Consider the following 17,055-nt stretch of genomic DNA (forward strand, 5'->3'; position numbering starts at 1 on the left):
TCCGGGTCGGGAAGAAGTGATGCCTCCCGGGGCGAGGAGGGGAGGAGGAGGGAAGGAGGCAGGCCGGGCGGAGGGAGGGCGGAGGGAGGAGCGCAGAACCCGGGAGGAGGGTTTGAGGGGCAGAGGGGAAGGGAAGCGGGCAGCGTGGGAGGGGAAGGGGAGGAGGAGCGGGCGGGCGCGGGGCCGGGGCCGGGGCCGGGGTCCAGGCCCGAGAGAGAGCGCCGAGAGGGAGAGGAAGGGGAGGCGGGAGAGAAGGATCCGCGGGGTCGAGGAGGACCCCGGCGTGCACTCTTTCTCTCGCTCTCCGCTTCCCTGTCTCCCCGCCTCGCCTTCCCTCTCTGTCCGGGCCTGGAGCCCCAGACGCTGCGTCACAACTCCCCGGCTGGCGCGGGCGGGGAAGCAACTGCAAAACTTTCAGCAAACTTCACCGCGTGGCGGGACGTGGGCTGCACCGCCCGACTGGGCGGGGCGGCGGCGCGCGGCTGACCCAGGCGGCCAGACCCCGGCCCCTGGCACCCCCTCTGTCCCGCCTCTTTCTGCCCAAGTCTCCAGCCGCCAAGCGTGCGCTACCTCCGCGCCTAGGAGGACCCCTCCCCCGGTCTGATGGGGAAGGGGCGGAGCCCAGGGCTCGGCCACCCAGGCAAAGATTGGGGGAGGAGGAGGCACGGTCCCTGTGCCCTGTGCGGGAGGGCAAACACTTGCAAGTGTTGTTTTAGCATTTGCGTGTCCCGCGTGTCTGCGTCTCTGGCGCAAAGCGGTGTTAGTGCTTTTGCTAGATGGGGCTGTATCCAGAAACCCAGGTAAAATCCGTCCACTGGACGTCCCGGAAGACAGACATCATCACTCTCACCAGCAACCTGACTGCTGACGGGTCGCAAAGGACCAAATGGAAATTTCATAAAAGAGAAGACAAGCCACAGCTATTTCGTATTATGCAACAGGTCACTGCAGCGCAGAGCACTGAACTGAGAGGATGTTAAGAGTCCAGCCCCACCTCTGATTCCCTGAGCGACCTTGAAAAAGTTACTTGGGACGTCTGGGCTCACAGCCGGCCCGAGACATTTAGACACCCTAATGCGAAGAAGATTCACATTCTCCCACCACGAGTAATCAAATAAAAACACTATGAAACTGTAATATAAATTTTGTTTCCAGTACTGTCCACCTCAGTGCTATTTTTGGAAATAACAGATTCAATGTTTTTTTCTTTTTACTACCCTTGCCTTGGGTAAATCTTTCCCCATCGCTGCAATGAGGGTGTGGGGCCAAATATGCTCACTAGCTCTTTCCATCCCTGCTGGGCTGAGATTCTTCGCAAATATCGACCTAGAGGCTGCAGGACCCCAAAGTGAGCGCCCACTAAAATCCCCTAGAGTCCCCTGGGAAGATTCCTACTCTCCACACTTTGGCCCTAAAAAATGGTTAGCAGTCAGGCCAGCAAAGCCCTTGGCACTCCACAGCTAGCCTGGGCAGGTCTGACAGACCTAAGTCCCTTCTGGTGACTGCCTTCACTGCCCTTTAGCACACATCTTGATGTGGCATGTCCTGGGATCCCAGCGCTCTGCGGGTTATTGACCACGCTGGGGCTGCCTCCAAGATCATCCTCTTGGTGCCCCCTTTCTCACATTATTTACAAGGGGGTTCAGGATTTGCCAGCTTCAGCTAAGCTGCCCTTTCTTCCTGTCTGAGCAGCTAAAACACAGGAAGCGTCTTCTCTAAGTCATCTTACAGGCTTCTACCTGCTTGCTTATCTCTGGATGTGCTGGCCACAGTTCTCACCAAGGAGTCCCCTTGCCGCTGGAAGGGAACTCGGGCAGGGCTCCCAAGGAACCCTCCAAATTCTGGAACAGGGTTGGATCTCTCTTCCCCACCAGCCCAAGCAGTTTTGGGCATTCCTCCCACCAGGAGGGCGGAAGCTGACTACCTGACATCACCAGTGAATTACGTGGGTCCAGAAAGTCCACCACTGGCCAGCACGGTGCCCTGAGCGCCCAGGACACAAGAGATGCTCTCATTTCTTCGTTCACCATTCAACAAGCACTGGTGGCTAGCCCTGGGCTAGCTGCTGGGGAACAATGACGAGCAGAGTCGCAGTCCTAGAAGAGTTTTGTTTAGTGGGGAAAATGACACAATTTTTGCCATATTCCAGGCAGAGAAGACTGCCACGAAAGGGCTGAGGAGCACGGAAGTATGTTGCGCTACTAGGAGGGGCAGATGTTTGTTCAAGTCTCTGAGGCCCTGTTCTAGTCTCTGCCGAGGGTGAGGCTTCCTACTCCAGCGTGCCAGGGTTACGCATTGTATTCTGCTGATCGTCTGGGCCCACATCCGTGGCCACCATCTGTCTTAGATCTTCAGCTTGCAGGGCAGAGAGCCAGCGACGTCTGGGCGATTCTCCCTGTGGAGAGTCCAGCCCAGTCCCCCACCGCTTAAAGATCTTGTGCAGGATCAGTTGTCAGCGGAAGGTGGTCACAGTCTGCAGGAGTGTTGGGTGTTGTGAGGAGGTTGGGGCTTTCAGAGGGACCCCCTCATCAGCACCCAGAACCTCATCTACTTCCAAAGAAGGGTCAGTGTCCTCTGTGCCTACTGCCTCCTCACCGTTCCTGTTAAAGCTCAAACAGCCATTTATTGAGGGCCTACTGTGTCCCAGGCATCAGGCAGGGTGCTGGGGACTTAGCCAGTCCAGGAGATTTTTGCCAAGTGGATATTCACTATAATGGAATCGATACTGAGAAATGGCTCTCCCTCAGCAGCAAAGGCACTGTGGGTCTGCTGATCTCATCAGAACCAGTTTAGAGGAAGGAGCACAGACTTTGGAGTCAGAGAGACCTGAGTTAGAATCCTGACTTTCCCAGTTACTTGCTTTGTGACATGCAGTGAGTTACTGAGGCTCTCATTGAGGTCACAATTCATATTTGTAAACGGGGTAACAATTCCTATCTTGTCCTGAGAATGAAATATTTTGTGCAAAGGGAGGGCATGGCCCCTAGATAAAGACATTCAGGAAACGTCAGTACCCTCCCTGCTTCCCATCTTCCTCTGCTGTTTGGACATCAGGGTTATCTCCCTTACTCCCTACCCTGCACCCTGCCTACCTTTCGACCCCACCCCACCGGCCACGAGAGCTGCACAGGTCAGTTTGATCAGGATTGCAACACGATGTTTTCCTTTGCCTGAGAGAACAAGACAACCTCCCCACCTGCTCTGAACATCTCCATGTTTAACTGTACGTAAAAATGGTGTTCTGAAGTGTAAACTAAACTGGGTAGAAGTAGCTCTCTGCCCGCTTCTGCTGGCCAATAAACACATGTCCAGAAGTAGTGGGACGAGGCCAGGCCTGGGGGTCGGACTTGAGCTGGAATTCCAGTTCAGCCACCCACTATCCAGGTGCCCTCCAGGCAAGTCACTTCCCTTCTGAGTCCCAGGAGCCCTTTGACGTACAAGTTATGGGATCATTACTCACTGTGCTTAGGGTTCCTCTTGTATTCGTCTCTTCTTCCCTGGTTCTGGACCTCAGCAGCCTCTCTGGCCAGAGGGTGCCCAGGGGAGCAGAGCCCATGGACACTCCTGGCAGCCGGGCCTACAACAAAAGCTTAGGAGAAAGGAACACAAGGCAGGAAGAATGCAACTGGATGGCCAAGTAGAATAGGAGAACATAAATAAAGGAAAGAGGGACTTCCCTGGTGGTCCAGTGGTTAAGAATCCACCTTCCAATGCAGGGGACGCAGGTTTGATACCTGGTCGGGGAACTAAGATCCCACATGCCACCGGGCAACTAAGCCTGCACGCCCCAACTACTGAGCCCACACGCTCTGGAGCCCACGTGCCACAACTAGAGAGAAGCCTGTGTGCTGCAACTAAGACCCGACGCAGCCAAATAAATATTTTTTAAAAGGAGTTTGATCAACTAAAGGCTCTGGCTAATTAGGTGGCAAAATCTGATGAAAGAAAGAAAAAGAAAGGGAAGAGAAGAGAAAAGAAAAGAAAAAAGAAAAGAAAGACAAGGTCAGTCCTTACCTGAGGCAACTAGGCTAAGGGGGTATGGGCCCCAGGGAGCATCTAAAATTTTCCCCACCCTGCACCTTTCCAAGCCAGGGGAAAAGTCTGGCCAAGCCTGGGGCTGGTCTGGGCAGATCCCAACCCTTCCGCCTTCTCCCTGGGCTCCTGCACCTCAAACCCTTGGCTCTCCACTCAGGCAACCTGCCCTTTGAGTCCCCCCTTGTCCGCAGCACTGAGGACCAGAGACGGAAGGAAGAAGGCAGGCTTGGGGTTCAGACACACCCAAGTTTCAAGGTTTGGCTCCACCTCATCCAGCTGCATGATCTTGGGACAGTTAACCTAAAAGAACTATTATTTCTCCCAGGACTTCCCTGGTGGCACAGTGGTTAAGAACCTGCCTGCCAATGCAGGGGACACAGGTTCGAGCCCTGGTCCGGGAAGATCCCACATGCTGCAGAGTAACTAAGCCCACGCGCCACAACTACTGAGCCCGCATGCCACAACTACTGAAGCCCACGCGCCTACAGCCTGTGCTCTGCAGCAAGAGAAACCACCACGATGAGAAGCCTGCGCACCGCAACGAAGAGTAGCCCCCGCTCACCACAGTTATAGAAGGCCCGCGTGCAGCAACGAAGACCCAACACAGCCAAAAATAAATTTAAAAAAGAAAAAAAAATTTTCTCCAACATCCACCTAACTGGGAAAGTTTATGGCTGTCTGTCTTCTCCTGGTCTACCCCATCATGGCCACAAATATAACCTAAAAACAAGTCTGCCCACTTTCCCTAGGTTCTTTCCTTTACTCCCTCTTATTGGAGGACACTGAGAAGCGCCCTCCACTCCCAAAAGGGCCGCTGAGTTTGTATCCACTCACTTCGAGCCCGAGGCCTGGATTAGAAAACTTCCTTTGAAGGGACTCCAAACCCCAGCTTTTTCTTCCCCAGGGAACAGGAGATAATCACCTCATGACCGCTTCCAGGAAGCAGGGCATGCAGACTTCCTCCCCATCATCTAGTCTGGATGTGCCTCCCAGGTGGAGGAGTCACCACAGTGATGCCCACAGCTAACAGCAGGGCCCCAGAGCAAGCTCAGAGCAGGGGGCTTACAAGTCCAATGGCTCCAGGATCCTCACTGGCTCCTGTGTCTCCTCAGGAGGCTTCAGCAGGTCAGAAACAAGCTGGCCAATGGAGGCTGAGAGAGGGGCAGAGGTTGGCCTGAGGCACCGCCACAAACGGGAGGGGGCGACAGAGCTGAGCTGAAGGATGCAGTTCCCAAAACCTTCCTTCTACTGCCCTGCCCAGCTGGTGCCAGAGCAGGCAGAGAGGGATGTCGCATCACCCTGTCTGCTCTACGGGGCGCTCTCCCAACCTGGAGGTGCAGGGCCTCTTAGCCTGTCTCCTTGCACTGAGGACAGGGCAAGCCAGGAGTCGAGGCCTGCTCTGCTCCACAGCTCCGGCTGGGCCAGCAGCTTCTGCATCCCTCTCTTCAAGAGGTCACCTGAGGCTTCAGGAGGGAGCTCCTGACTCCCAATTCCCAACTCAGGAAGGACAGGCAGGATGAGGTTTTCTCCAGCCTCCGAACTTGACCCTCCGAATGCAGGGCTGGGCCCAGTTCCTGCCCCCAGTTTTGTGTGGCCCTCCCTGATCCTGACCAAAAGCAGAGCCTCCCCTGGCGGAACAGAGCCTCGCATGCAGGTGGCAGCACCCAGCTGGCCCGGCACCCACACTCCAGCTGCAAGAGACCGGCCAGACCCTTCCACAGCCCCCAGCGAAGCAGCAGCAAGCACAGACTGGGGCACCAGTGGCTGGTGACCAGCATTTTTAAGATGAAGCCAAACGGTATCAGTGCACTGCACATGAGCCAAGCTCTAGTCTGGGAAATGTGCGTTGGGTTGAGGTGTTAAGGGTTTCTTTTTGTGGCTTGCCATCAAAGAAATTTGAAAAATACTGCTGTTGAAGACCTGGAACCAGCTACACAGTCTCCCTGGCTGTCCCTGCCCAGCTCCGATCTGCTCACTCCCTGACCAAAGACCTGCATCCAACACACTGCCCCGACCTCCTCCTCGGTCTCTCACCCCCACCTGTCCAGCCCAACTTCCCCTTCCAGGAAATGTGCTTCAGCAGGCCGACGACCCGATGTTCCTTTAGCCATGCCCTGGGCTCACACACACACACAAGGCAGAGAAGTAAGGGAGAGTTGTTCAAGGTGATGTGAGAGCCCAGAGAAAGGAAGGCTGCAGGGGACGCTTGAGCTGAGTTTTCAAAGATGCTCAGATGACCAAGTCCTGGAGGCATGAGAGTGCAGGGAGAGGTCTAGGCATGACAGACACTTCATGGCAAGAGCACAGAATGGGTGAAGGACCCTTTGCTGCGAACACTGCCCTTCCTCACTCTCTTTCATTGTGCCCATCCTTCAAAGCCCAGTTCAACGCCATCTCCCGAATCCCCAGGCACCTCATCTCACTCTTACGGAATTCATCAGCTCCAAGCTTACATTTATTACATGCAGCTACTATATGATAACGCAGGAGCCAAGTCTGATGTACCTTTTCACATCCCACACAGCCTAGCCCAACGTATTAGAAGCAGAAAGCTCTCAAGAGAAGTGTTTTGAGTGGATGCATGAAGTTTAGAGCTGTGACAACTGTAGCTCAGAGTGTGTGAGTGCCTGGCCCAGGGTCGCAGAGCATGCAGTCTTCACTAGGAGCTCTCCTGTTGTCTTGTTTTATCAGATACCAAAACCAGGTCCAGTTTTGTCTGGTTCACGTGGGCTGAGGAGCAGGGTTAGCATTAAGGTTGTGGGGAGGGTTCTGGATGTCTGTAGATGCGAAGAAGCAATGGCTCCTGAAATTAATTTGTAGGGAAAGACCTTCCTTTTCATGCACGCCCTTCTCTTAGGGCACAGGGCTGAGTCTGACTCTAGGACAGTCTTCCTTCTAGAAACAGGCCAGGGCCCACCTGCACTGGAGGGCCCTCTGTGTCTTGCAGACACCTCTCCAAGGGCCCCTGTGACGCAGAGGAGGCATCTAGCAACACCCTCTCCTTTTTACTTTTTCAGTTGCTGAAAACATCTTTACATCTCTCACCCCCTTCAAGACTTACAGCGACCGTGAGCAGTCAAGGCAAAGGGTCTGATTCCCACTTGTCAGTTAGGACACAGGGACAGGGAGTTACAGAATTTTTCACTGCCTCATCTACAAAGCAAGATGACACGATAAGAGGGCTTAGGGAACCTGAGGCAGGAATGTTCTGGGAAACCACGGCCCCTTCTTCCCACCTAACTTCACTTCTAGCTCAGGACAGCGGAGGCAGGGCTGCTGCCCAAGCCAGCTGGGTCTCCAAGTAGATTTCTAAGGGCTAGCCCTGAGGGAGGGGTTACTCAGTGAAGGGAGCCCCGGGGCAGTGGAACCCAAGATTAGAGAAAGATATGCTTCCGGCTGGGCGCCAAGGTGCAGCCTTCAGCTCCAATGCTCTCTGCCCCAAGATGGCATTCAGAGAATCCACCTCACAAAATGTTCAAGCCTGCAGTCCCTCCCCTTTGATACTGCTCTACCTACCTACTACCAGTCACCAAATCAATCTGGGCTTTGGTTTCCTCATATATAAAATCAGCGAGATGCTTCTATGAAGCAACACAGCTGAGGAACCTCTCTGCAAAGTAGCAGTGCGAAAGCCCCTTCTGTTTGCTGATACCTCCTTCTGCAGCTCCTCCCCCAAGCTGCCTTGGGGGTGCAAAGGCTGGGACAGCACAGGAGGCCACCACAGTGGCAGGCTGTGCCTGGAGGCCAAGGAGGTTGAGGTTACCACAGTTCTCTGGCCGGGCACTTACCGCCACACCCAGGCCTGACCGGTGGCCTGCCGCTCTCTGACCCCTGCACACCACGTGGTCTCTTGCCCAGCACCACACACGCCCCCTCCGCCGGCCAGCCTGTCTCAGGCCCTGCGAGCTTCCCCGGCACAATAGAGCTCTTTATTCCTTGCCCCTACCATGTCCCAGACCTGCTCCCGGGCCTGCCTGTTTTCCTAGCCACTGGCAGGTTCCCCCAACCCACCCACAGAGCTTGGCATCGGCCAGGGTCCCACCTCCTCTCCCCACGATCTCTCTGCAACTCTCTCCTCCCCAGAGCCCTTCCAAGGAGCTGCAGATCAGCCCCAGGATCTCCTCAGCCCAGATCCAGATTACCAGGCTGGATTCATAAGCAGACCCAGGTCTCAATCCTCCTGCAGCCCCGGACCCCTCAGATAAAAGAAAAATGTGATAAATTAATTCACAGGAAGGAACTGATGAGTTGTTACATATATTTTAAGAGAAGGCCAAAGGTAAGAAGCTTTGCCTGAAGGAGTGAATGATTCTTGAGTATACTGTTAGGTACCAAGGCACCAGTATAAGCGTATAAAAGGGCATATAAATGACATCTGGTCCTAGGACAGCCCAGAGCTTAAAGCAGATTTTTATCCCCAACACAAAAAATAAAACAAAGCCACCTCTGTCTTCCAGCTGGGTGAGTTTAGACAAGTCCTGAGAGCCACCCTCTAGCTGCCCCCTTGCTGGGGTGGATGATAAGGTCAGTAGGGCTTGTGACCTTCAGTGCTTATGCCATCTGGGAGACAGATAATGGGAGGGGGGCAGCTGAGAACATACATTCTTAACAGGTTCCCAGGTGATGCTGATGCTGCTGGACTCGTGGCCACACTGGCCTATAAAACGCCTCCTCCCACACTCAGCCAGAAGCAGTCTTGGATGCAGGGTAAGAGGAGGCTGCTGACCTTGTAGAATAGAGGTTGATATTGAATCTCAAGCAAGAGAGGAAGGCTGCTGAAGGGTCTACATCATTGCTCCAGACAAAATCTCCTGACAACCTGGACAGTAGAAAGACTCTGAACCTCAACCAGCAAACCTGGGAGTCTCACTAAATCCTGTGATCTCTGTCAAACCACACTTTCTGATTTCCCTCTTATGTGCCAGGTACTTCAAACACCTTATTTCTACTCCTCACTATAACCATGCCAAGAGATATTCCTGAAGCTTGCAGAAGGGGGATTTGAACCAGACCTAATTCTAAAGCCCAGGCTCTTAACCTCTAGGTGATTCTGCCTTAAGAAACTAAAACAGAACAGCTAGTTTGTGCACCATGTCTCTCTCCCACTTAACCCCACGTGGATTTTAATTACAGACGAAGAGGGCTTGAGTGATTGGAATGATGAGTAATGGAGAGAAGGAAAAGATTCTCAGAAAGCAAAAGATTGCCAAAGGTGGGTCGAGTTAGTTGTAAACTTCGCCTTCTTAGGAGCAAGGAGCTGGACCCAAAGCTTGCTTCTAGCTCTAGGATTCAAGGAGATAACTATGTTTAAGGACAGTTATTTTCTAAATTAAGAAACACAAGAGCTCCTTGACTGCTAATCTTCTCAGCTGGAGGAAACCCTGTCTTTCCTGGACTAGAAAGCAGGCAAGAAACAAACCCTCTAAAAAAGGACAGCAGATGTGTCCAGGTCAGCCGCAGGGTGGGGTGCGTACGGCTCTGACTGGCGATTCTCTATTTAAAGCTGCCCATGTCACGATGGAAGATTCAGAGCCCAAGTCCTTCTCCTCGACCCCTGTATTCCATCCCTTCCTGGGGCCCAGTGCCTTTACCCCTGAATGGTGAGCTCATGGTCATGGCTGGGCCTTCCCCATTCTGTTCATTGCTGTATTCCCACCCACAAGCCTAGCTGTTGGCACATCAGGGGTATAAAACATGTTGCATGAATCCCACACTCCCATCATGCCTGCAACGTCCACTGGGACTCTGCCAGCTGCCAGGATTCCTCTAGCTATACTCTAGGTGGTAAGGGCCCCGTGTGAAGCTGGAGACTAGAGTAAAATCAAGAGGCTGGGAAATCACTTCTTAAAACTTATTTTAATATTTTCCCCACCCCCCAAATTGGGAAAAGCCAACAGTCTGGCTGGATTTAATTACAAATTAGTACACATTTTTCTGTCATTGTTTAAAGTAAATCAACATTGTGGCAATGAGGGATTATCCTTGGAAAAAGTGAAACCCATATTAACAAAATATGTCATGGAAGAACTCCACTTAGTGATTTCACTGGTTACGTACAAGTCTAGAAAAGGTCAACATTCTGCATGTTCCCTGGGGCTTATCCATGCAGTGGAAAGAGGCCTTGGCCAGACTCAACCAAGCCCAATCAGCTCCAACCAAGCCCTAGACCCAATAAAAGCAAGAAGAGAGGGCATCCCTTCTTCAAAATGAGGGTAGAAAAGGTAGATCACCAAATAAAGTCCTACAGCTTCACTCATAAGAACTTGGGGGAAAGGAGGCAGGAAGTTAGAGGGAAGTCTTAAAGATGCAGCATTCCTTCATCCTTAAAAGAAAGTTAAAAATTAAACACTTCATTGAATGAGATGGGATCATTGAATGAGAGGGAAGAATAGAGGAACAGAACTTAATTATCTTGAGTAAGTTTAAACATGGTCTCAACTTCATCCATCTTTTCACATATACAGACACCATCCTTTCAGTGTTGTGCTCAACCTTTGAGACCCCATGGGTATTCTGATTAGCAGCTTGAAAGTAATGGTTTAAAAAAAAGGTACGATACACACATGTGTATAAATACATATATTGCAATAAAATCGCTTTGGAAAGCTAGGGGCAACAAGGACTCTGGAGCTGACTTCCTTCCCTTCAGAGTTCCACAGGACAATACATCCGTGAACCTCTCTCCAATATGGAACACTCCATCGTCCCTTAAGATCTCCTGACACTGGGGAGAGTGGGGCAGGTCCACAAAACAAACAAAGGTCCTAGAAAATGTGTCACTACTGGCATTTTTCACATGTAAAAGAAATACTAGTCATGAGTCATTTGAGAGCTCTCTACCCTTCCTGACTGCCCTCCCCCCTGCCTAGGGAACTCAGATGCCTGAATGCTGCATCTTTAAATATTTCTGGCTGAGCCCTTTTGCCACATATGTCAGTAACATTCCAAGCTGGCTCCCACATGTTCAGACTCTGGCCTCCTTCCCCCTGTACTGTCGAGTGCTCTGCTGTTTCAAGGGCACAGTGGGGCCATGCAGCTCCCATTTCAGCTCCATCTTCAGTTGATCATACATCTCAGAAACAACCAAATTTTAAAAAAATTAGTTCCAAGAGAATGTTCATATTTGAAATACCTATTTCCTTTGAGATTATTTTTTAACTTCACTCAATGAATCTATTAAAGTGAGTTAGACAAAGTGTGTGTGTGCACATGCACACACAGACACACACACCCACAAAATTTAGGGGTTTGGAGGTTGTTTCCTGCCAAAAGATCTAACAGAGGAAAGCTTATGTGCTGATCAAGTTTTAATATCACGGTTAACAAGAAATGTACACCATTTAGCAAGCACACACGAGACTGTGGGTGGGACTCCTGATCCCTGGAGCATCGGGCTCCCCAGCCCATTTTCTGCCTACCTTTGGAACAGTTTCAATAGTTACTACATTCAGAGAATCCAAGAGGACTGCATGGACAGATGAACCTTTATTTAAAAAAATAGCACTTCAAATAAATTAAAAGGGACAACCGTCAAGTGTTCAAATTGTGAAGAAATAGCTGAAAACCTAGAGAGACTCCAAGCTGCAGAGTTCTAGCCTCATTCTTTGTCCAATGGCAAAACCCCACACATCTCAGTACTCCCACTCAATTTTTTCCCTACTGAGATGAGGGAAGCAATTGCAAACAGGAGACCAGACGGAGGAGAAAGCTGCATCTGGCTGGAATGAACATTGCCACGTACTTGCTAATACGGGTTTCACTTTATGACCAAATGTATTCTTTCAAAAATAAAAAAGGGGGGAGGGAAGCTGCATGTTTTTAAAAACTGAAGTTATTTAGGGATAAAACACTAACTCTAGTGCCTTTAACAGGCAAGAGCAACTTTTTTTCCTCCGAAGTCAAACACCATCCCCAGCCGAGCCTTTGTGCTACAAGCTTTTCAGGAGATGTTACCTAAACTTTATTAAAAGAAAAGAACAAGTTTAAATATAGACACTGGACTAGCCCAGTCTTGTATTTTCAAGTCCACATTCTTCATCTGAAGCACTGCATCAGGGACCCCCCCCTGAGTCTGCATGTTTTCAAGTTCACAGTACATGGAACCAGTTTTTCTTTTTAATTTTTTCCTCACTCAGAGCAGCCACACGCAGTGGCCGTTGACGCCGGAACCTTGGGCGGGGCCTTTTCCTACGAAGCCTGGCCAGAGTTGCCCAAGGTTTCTCCTCAATGAGAATCGATGCTGTCATGCTCTATGGATGGGAAAAAAAGCAAGAAAATAAAAGCACCTGGTACAGGTTTCATGAGATCCATTTGGATTCGCTATGTTCCAAACCCGCTGCTGAATGCCATTAGTCCACTTTGTGTGTGTTGAACAGTTTGTGGCTAGGAGTGGGTCTCAATTCGAAGAACTGTTATTGGACGCCCCAGAGGTTGATGCAATAGCAGCTCCAGCAGGGCTACTTGTGGAGACCGACTTTCGGATGTGAGGAAGCAAGTAGGGGTCACAGGCCAACTGCTGGACGTCGATGCGGTCCTCCTTTCGGTAGGCCAAGCATCGTCGAATAAACGCCTGAAAGGAAAGTTTCTTGAAGAAGCCTGAAGCAGATGATCCTGGCACCCCAAGAGGGAACCCAGGAGGTTCTGTGGCAGCTGCCAGGGCCCAGAACAAACGTCTCCTAAAGAGAAGGGGCTTTAGGGCCCTGCCTGGACACCACTAGGCAGACCCAGGAGAGACGTGCCAGACGCAGCATCTCTCTGTGGCCGCTGGTTCCTTCCCCAGCGAAGGTGCCTGAGCCATTCCCGAGGGGGCACGGGGCACGACCTCTAAAGATCTCTGTCCCCAAAGCACAAAGACCAGCGCAAAACTCCCCCTCTCTGCCTCGGCTGATGTGCACGGGCACAGTACAACTTCACAGTTCTGCATCTACAAACCACGGTCTCGTGTGAACTTCCTGAGGAAGTGGAAACTGTAGTTACAAACTATCACCACGTGCAGGGTGAGGAGACCAATACTGACTAACACTGCGGTGTGCCACAGATGGGTAAATGCTTTCTCGGTGTATCTTATTTTTCCCTGAAAGATCAGCAGGCAAATGATCAGGCACTACTACATCTAAGCAGTAAAGGAAAACCTGAACAGGACTTGTCTCCTCAAGAGTACTGCAGACATAAAAACTTACTGATTCGGAATCCTAATTCACTACCAACATGGAGGTTTCCTTTGTGCTAGGTACGAAGAGCTATGTAGCCTCAGTTTCTACAATTTTAAACACAAAGGCCCTTACGTAGATTATCTGTCTTCTCCTATTTCTTAACCAGACAGTTCTATTTAATCACAGCCTTATAACGTAATTCTTTTAAATTGAATCAATTTAAAAAAATCTAAAATATTATCATCCAAAGTCCATCCTTTACATTCGGGTGGTAATGATGCCTGGATGTAGGTCCATTGATCGTAGCAGATGTACCACTCTGGTGCAGGATGCTGACAGGGGGAAGGCTGTGCATCCGCGGATGGGGTGGCTGCGTCAGCAGGGAGTATATGGCAATGCTTTATGTTCCACTCAGTTTTGCTGTGAATCTAAAACTGCTCTGAAAAGTAAAGTCTATTTTAATATATCTAAAACATAAAATGAACTACTGATTTTCTATTTTTTTCATGTTTAATTAATAAAATTCCTGGTTTTTCAAAAGCAAAGACACCTACACATAGTTGCTTTATTAAAGCATTTGGAAAATAACAAATTAACAGAAATGAACATAAGGATCCTTGGCCTTTAAAAATTAAGCTTTCTGGGCTTCCCTGGTGGCGCAGTGGTTGAGAGTCCGCCTGCCAATGCAGGGGACACGGGTTCGTGCCCTGGTCCGGGAAGATCCCACATGCTGCAGAGCGGCTGGGCCTGTGAGCCATGGCCGCTGAGCCTGCGCGTCTAGAGCCTGTGCTCCGCAACGGGAGAGGCCACAACAGTGAGAGGCCTGCGTACCGCAAAAAAAAAAAAAATTAAGCTTTCTTAGTGAGATACCTGGAGCTGGAAGGTTTTCTTGGGATGGACACCAATCAAATAAACTCCTTTTGCCTTGAACTTTCCCTCTACACAGCTTCCAGGGCAGGCTTTTGAAACAGTAATCAGATCACAAAGTTGCCCTGATTAAAACCTTCAACTGCCTTCCATCAGTTTACAATCTATCCTGCTGCCTCTCCTACTACTCTCCCCTCTGCTCAGCCTGCTCTGTGGACCTGCTAAGCTCACACTCACATCTGAGCTTTATTCACTTCTCTCTGCTCAGAATATTCTTCTCCCAAATCTATACATGGCTCCCACCTTCACATCAGTCAAGACTGTTCAAAAAAGTCACTTCATCACTGAGGCCTTCCCCGACCATGGGTTCCCCCCTCTCTACTCCCTTACTCCAATTTGCTTTCTTCAAAACATTTATCACCACCTGAAACGTATTCATTTTTAGTTATTGTTCGTCTCACCTAGTAAAATGTAAACTCCGTAAGTATAGGGACCTTGTCTGTGCAGTTCACTGCCACACAGTCACAGCTCCTTCCACTACCTAGAACAGTGTCTAGTACTTAATAGGCACCCAATAAATGTTTGTTGTGGGAAGAGAGGGGAAGAAGAAGGTAGGGGTTGGACAAACTACCCAGAGAAATAATAGAGAAAGCAAAGCAGACATTTCTGCTGGCCAATGGATCAAAACTTACCTTTGCTTCGGGTGTTACTACTGGCTTTGGCGGGAACTGCACTTCAGTAGCTTTGAGGATAGTATTTTCTTGTAGAATGTCTTGCTGGGACTGGTTATGGCCAAAAGGCTATCATATAAAAACAAAACAAACAAAGGTATGCCTCTGGTTAAAATTAGAGAGAACACAGACTTCCCAGGTGGCACAGTGGTTAGGAATCTGCCTGCCAATGCAGGGGACACGGGTTTGAGCCCTGGTCCGGGAAGATCCCACAGGCCGCGGAGCAACTAAGCCTGTGCGCCACAACTACTGAGCCTGCGCTCTAGAGCCCGCAAGCCACAACTACTGAGCCCACGTGCCACAACTACTGAAGCCTGCACGCCTAGAGCTTGTGCTCCGCAACAAGAGAAGCCACCGCAATGAAAAGCTCACACACCACAACCAAGAGTAGCCCCCGCTCACCACAACTAGAGAAAAGCCCACATGCAGCAACGAAGACCTGACGCAACCTTAAATTAATTAATTGAGAGAGAGAACACAATTCAAAACCAAAGAGAAAGGAAAGGAGAAGACACATCTCAACAAGAACTGCTAGAATGAACTTTGGAGATGATCTCCTCTAATTCTCTCATTTTATAGATAATGGATGGAAAGGCTCAGAGCTTAAGTAACTTGCTCAAATTCCAACATCTAGGTTAAGGCAGAGCTGGGACCAGAAGCAGCATCTGCTATGTCACAACACCTCTGCTAAGCTTTGCTTACAGCAAAGATAAAGAAGATTCAGAGCAAGAACCAGCAACCTCTTTTGCCCTGAGTGATACCTGTGGGCTTAAGTAATATATATGTGTGCCGCTGACAGACCCGAGACACAGATGAAGAAATGGAAAGGAAGTGAAAGAGGAGAGGGGTACCAACAAAGTGGGGAAAAAACAGAGTCGGGGCTACTCAGTGAGTGGCTTCATCTGTGCCACAAATTGCTATCTTCTAATAAACTCCTAAAAAAATAAGTTCACACCTAGTGTCATCTCTACAGTGTTTCTACTGAGATCACGATTCTTTCTAGATAACCTCTACTACTATTATCAGCAGCACTTCCACAATATCAGAGTATAAATGATAATTAAACCCTATTAGTTCTGAATAGTTTCCCCACATTAGATAGGTACAATAAAGAAACAAACCCAAGGAGAAGTTAAAGAGGAAGCTGAGATCTGAATTAAGAATTTGGTCTGGAGATTGTAATCAAAATATTAGGAGTCTAAGGGAGTTGTAGAACTCCCAAATGGCTTAAACCCACAGCCCAATGGGGAACGCTAAAACACACAAACACACCAGTAGCAGAAATAAGAATATAAACATACAACTGGATCCCAATATATACATTTATACAAGATATTATGCTCATAAGGAAAACACAAATGTGACAATTCATTAGATGTAGTTTACCATCTACATTTTTACTTACGCAAATAATATATCACCTTTACCAGAAGTAACAGACAATGAGTACTTTCTGATGTCACCTACCCGGTACAGAAATACAAAGCATGCTTTTATTAATAATAGCTCTAACTAATGGGGTGGCTGGCAGTAAGAAGCCTTGCAGATTTTTCAAGTTTCAATTCTTGGGACCCTTAAGAATGGCTCTTGGGAAGACTGTATACTTTAGTAACTATTTTTCCCTGTACATATTATCAGAATCAAAACACAGACTGGATCTGAGAACAGCAAAAAATGCATGTCTTCAACAGCTCCGCAGAATTCATTAGGTGCCCTGGGCCTGAAAATTTCTGCTTATGCATAAAGCTTTTATAATTAAAGTCTGTATTTTCTTCCAACCACAACTTTCAGGATTCCATTCTGTATAACCCAATGATTAACTCCAAGAGAATAATCCACACAATGCCACCGTGTACATGCACCACCTAAGACAGAAGCCACCACATCCAACTGTCTTCATTACCTTCCTTCCATAAAGACACTGGTAGAAGATCACACCCACTGACCAGACGTCGACTTTATTTGAGATCTTTGGTGGTTCTTTCCCAACCACAAAACACTCTGGTGGTAAATACCTGGGACAAAAGGGAAATAAAAATTCTTAGAAAAAAGACTGTATAAATCTAAGACATTTACAAAAAGGCAAAATAAAGACCCTGTTAGAAATAAAAATATCTGAATCTTAACAGTTGAAAAGCCAACTTAGACCCATCTGGATAAAGTAGATGAAAAGACACTCTAACTTAAGGAGGCAGCAATGTCCTATTATAAAGCCTTAAAATACATGTTTCTTACTTACGGACAGAGGTGAATATTGTCCCTAGTTCCTA

At 49.2% G+C, this 17,055-nt stretch overlaps 1 protein-coding gene across 3 annotated transcripts in view; it reads right to left on the reverse strand.

Moving 5' to 3' along the window:
• Positions 1 to 9,907: 9,907 nt before the first annotated feature.
• TLK2 (tousled like kinase 2) overlaps positions 9,908 to 17,055 on the reverse strand; it is a 102,703-nt gene continuing 95,555 nt past the window's right edge. For all 3 annotated transcript variants that reach the window (XM_082678881.1, XM_082678880.1, XM_082678882.1), the window contains 3 exons: positions 16,689 to 16,800; positions 14,747 to 14,854; positions 9,908 to 12,604 (listed from right to left, as the gene is read on the reverse strand). In XM_082678881.1, the coding sequence (XP_082535007.1) occupies positions 12,431 to 12,604; positions 14,747 to 14,854; positions 16,689 to 16,800 (394 nt within the window). In that variant the 3' untranslated portion in view covers positions 9,908 to 12,430. The remainder of the gene's footprint in view (positions 12,605 to 14,746; positions 14,855 to 16,688; positions 16,801 to 17,055) is intronic.

This window comes from Grampus griseus (genome assembly GCF_964374135.1).
Source record: "Grampus griseus genome assembly, chromosome: 20".
NCBI lineage: Eukaryota > Metazoa > Chordata > Mammalia > Artiodactyla > Delphinidae > Grampus > Grampus griseus.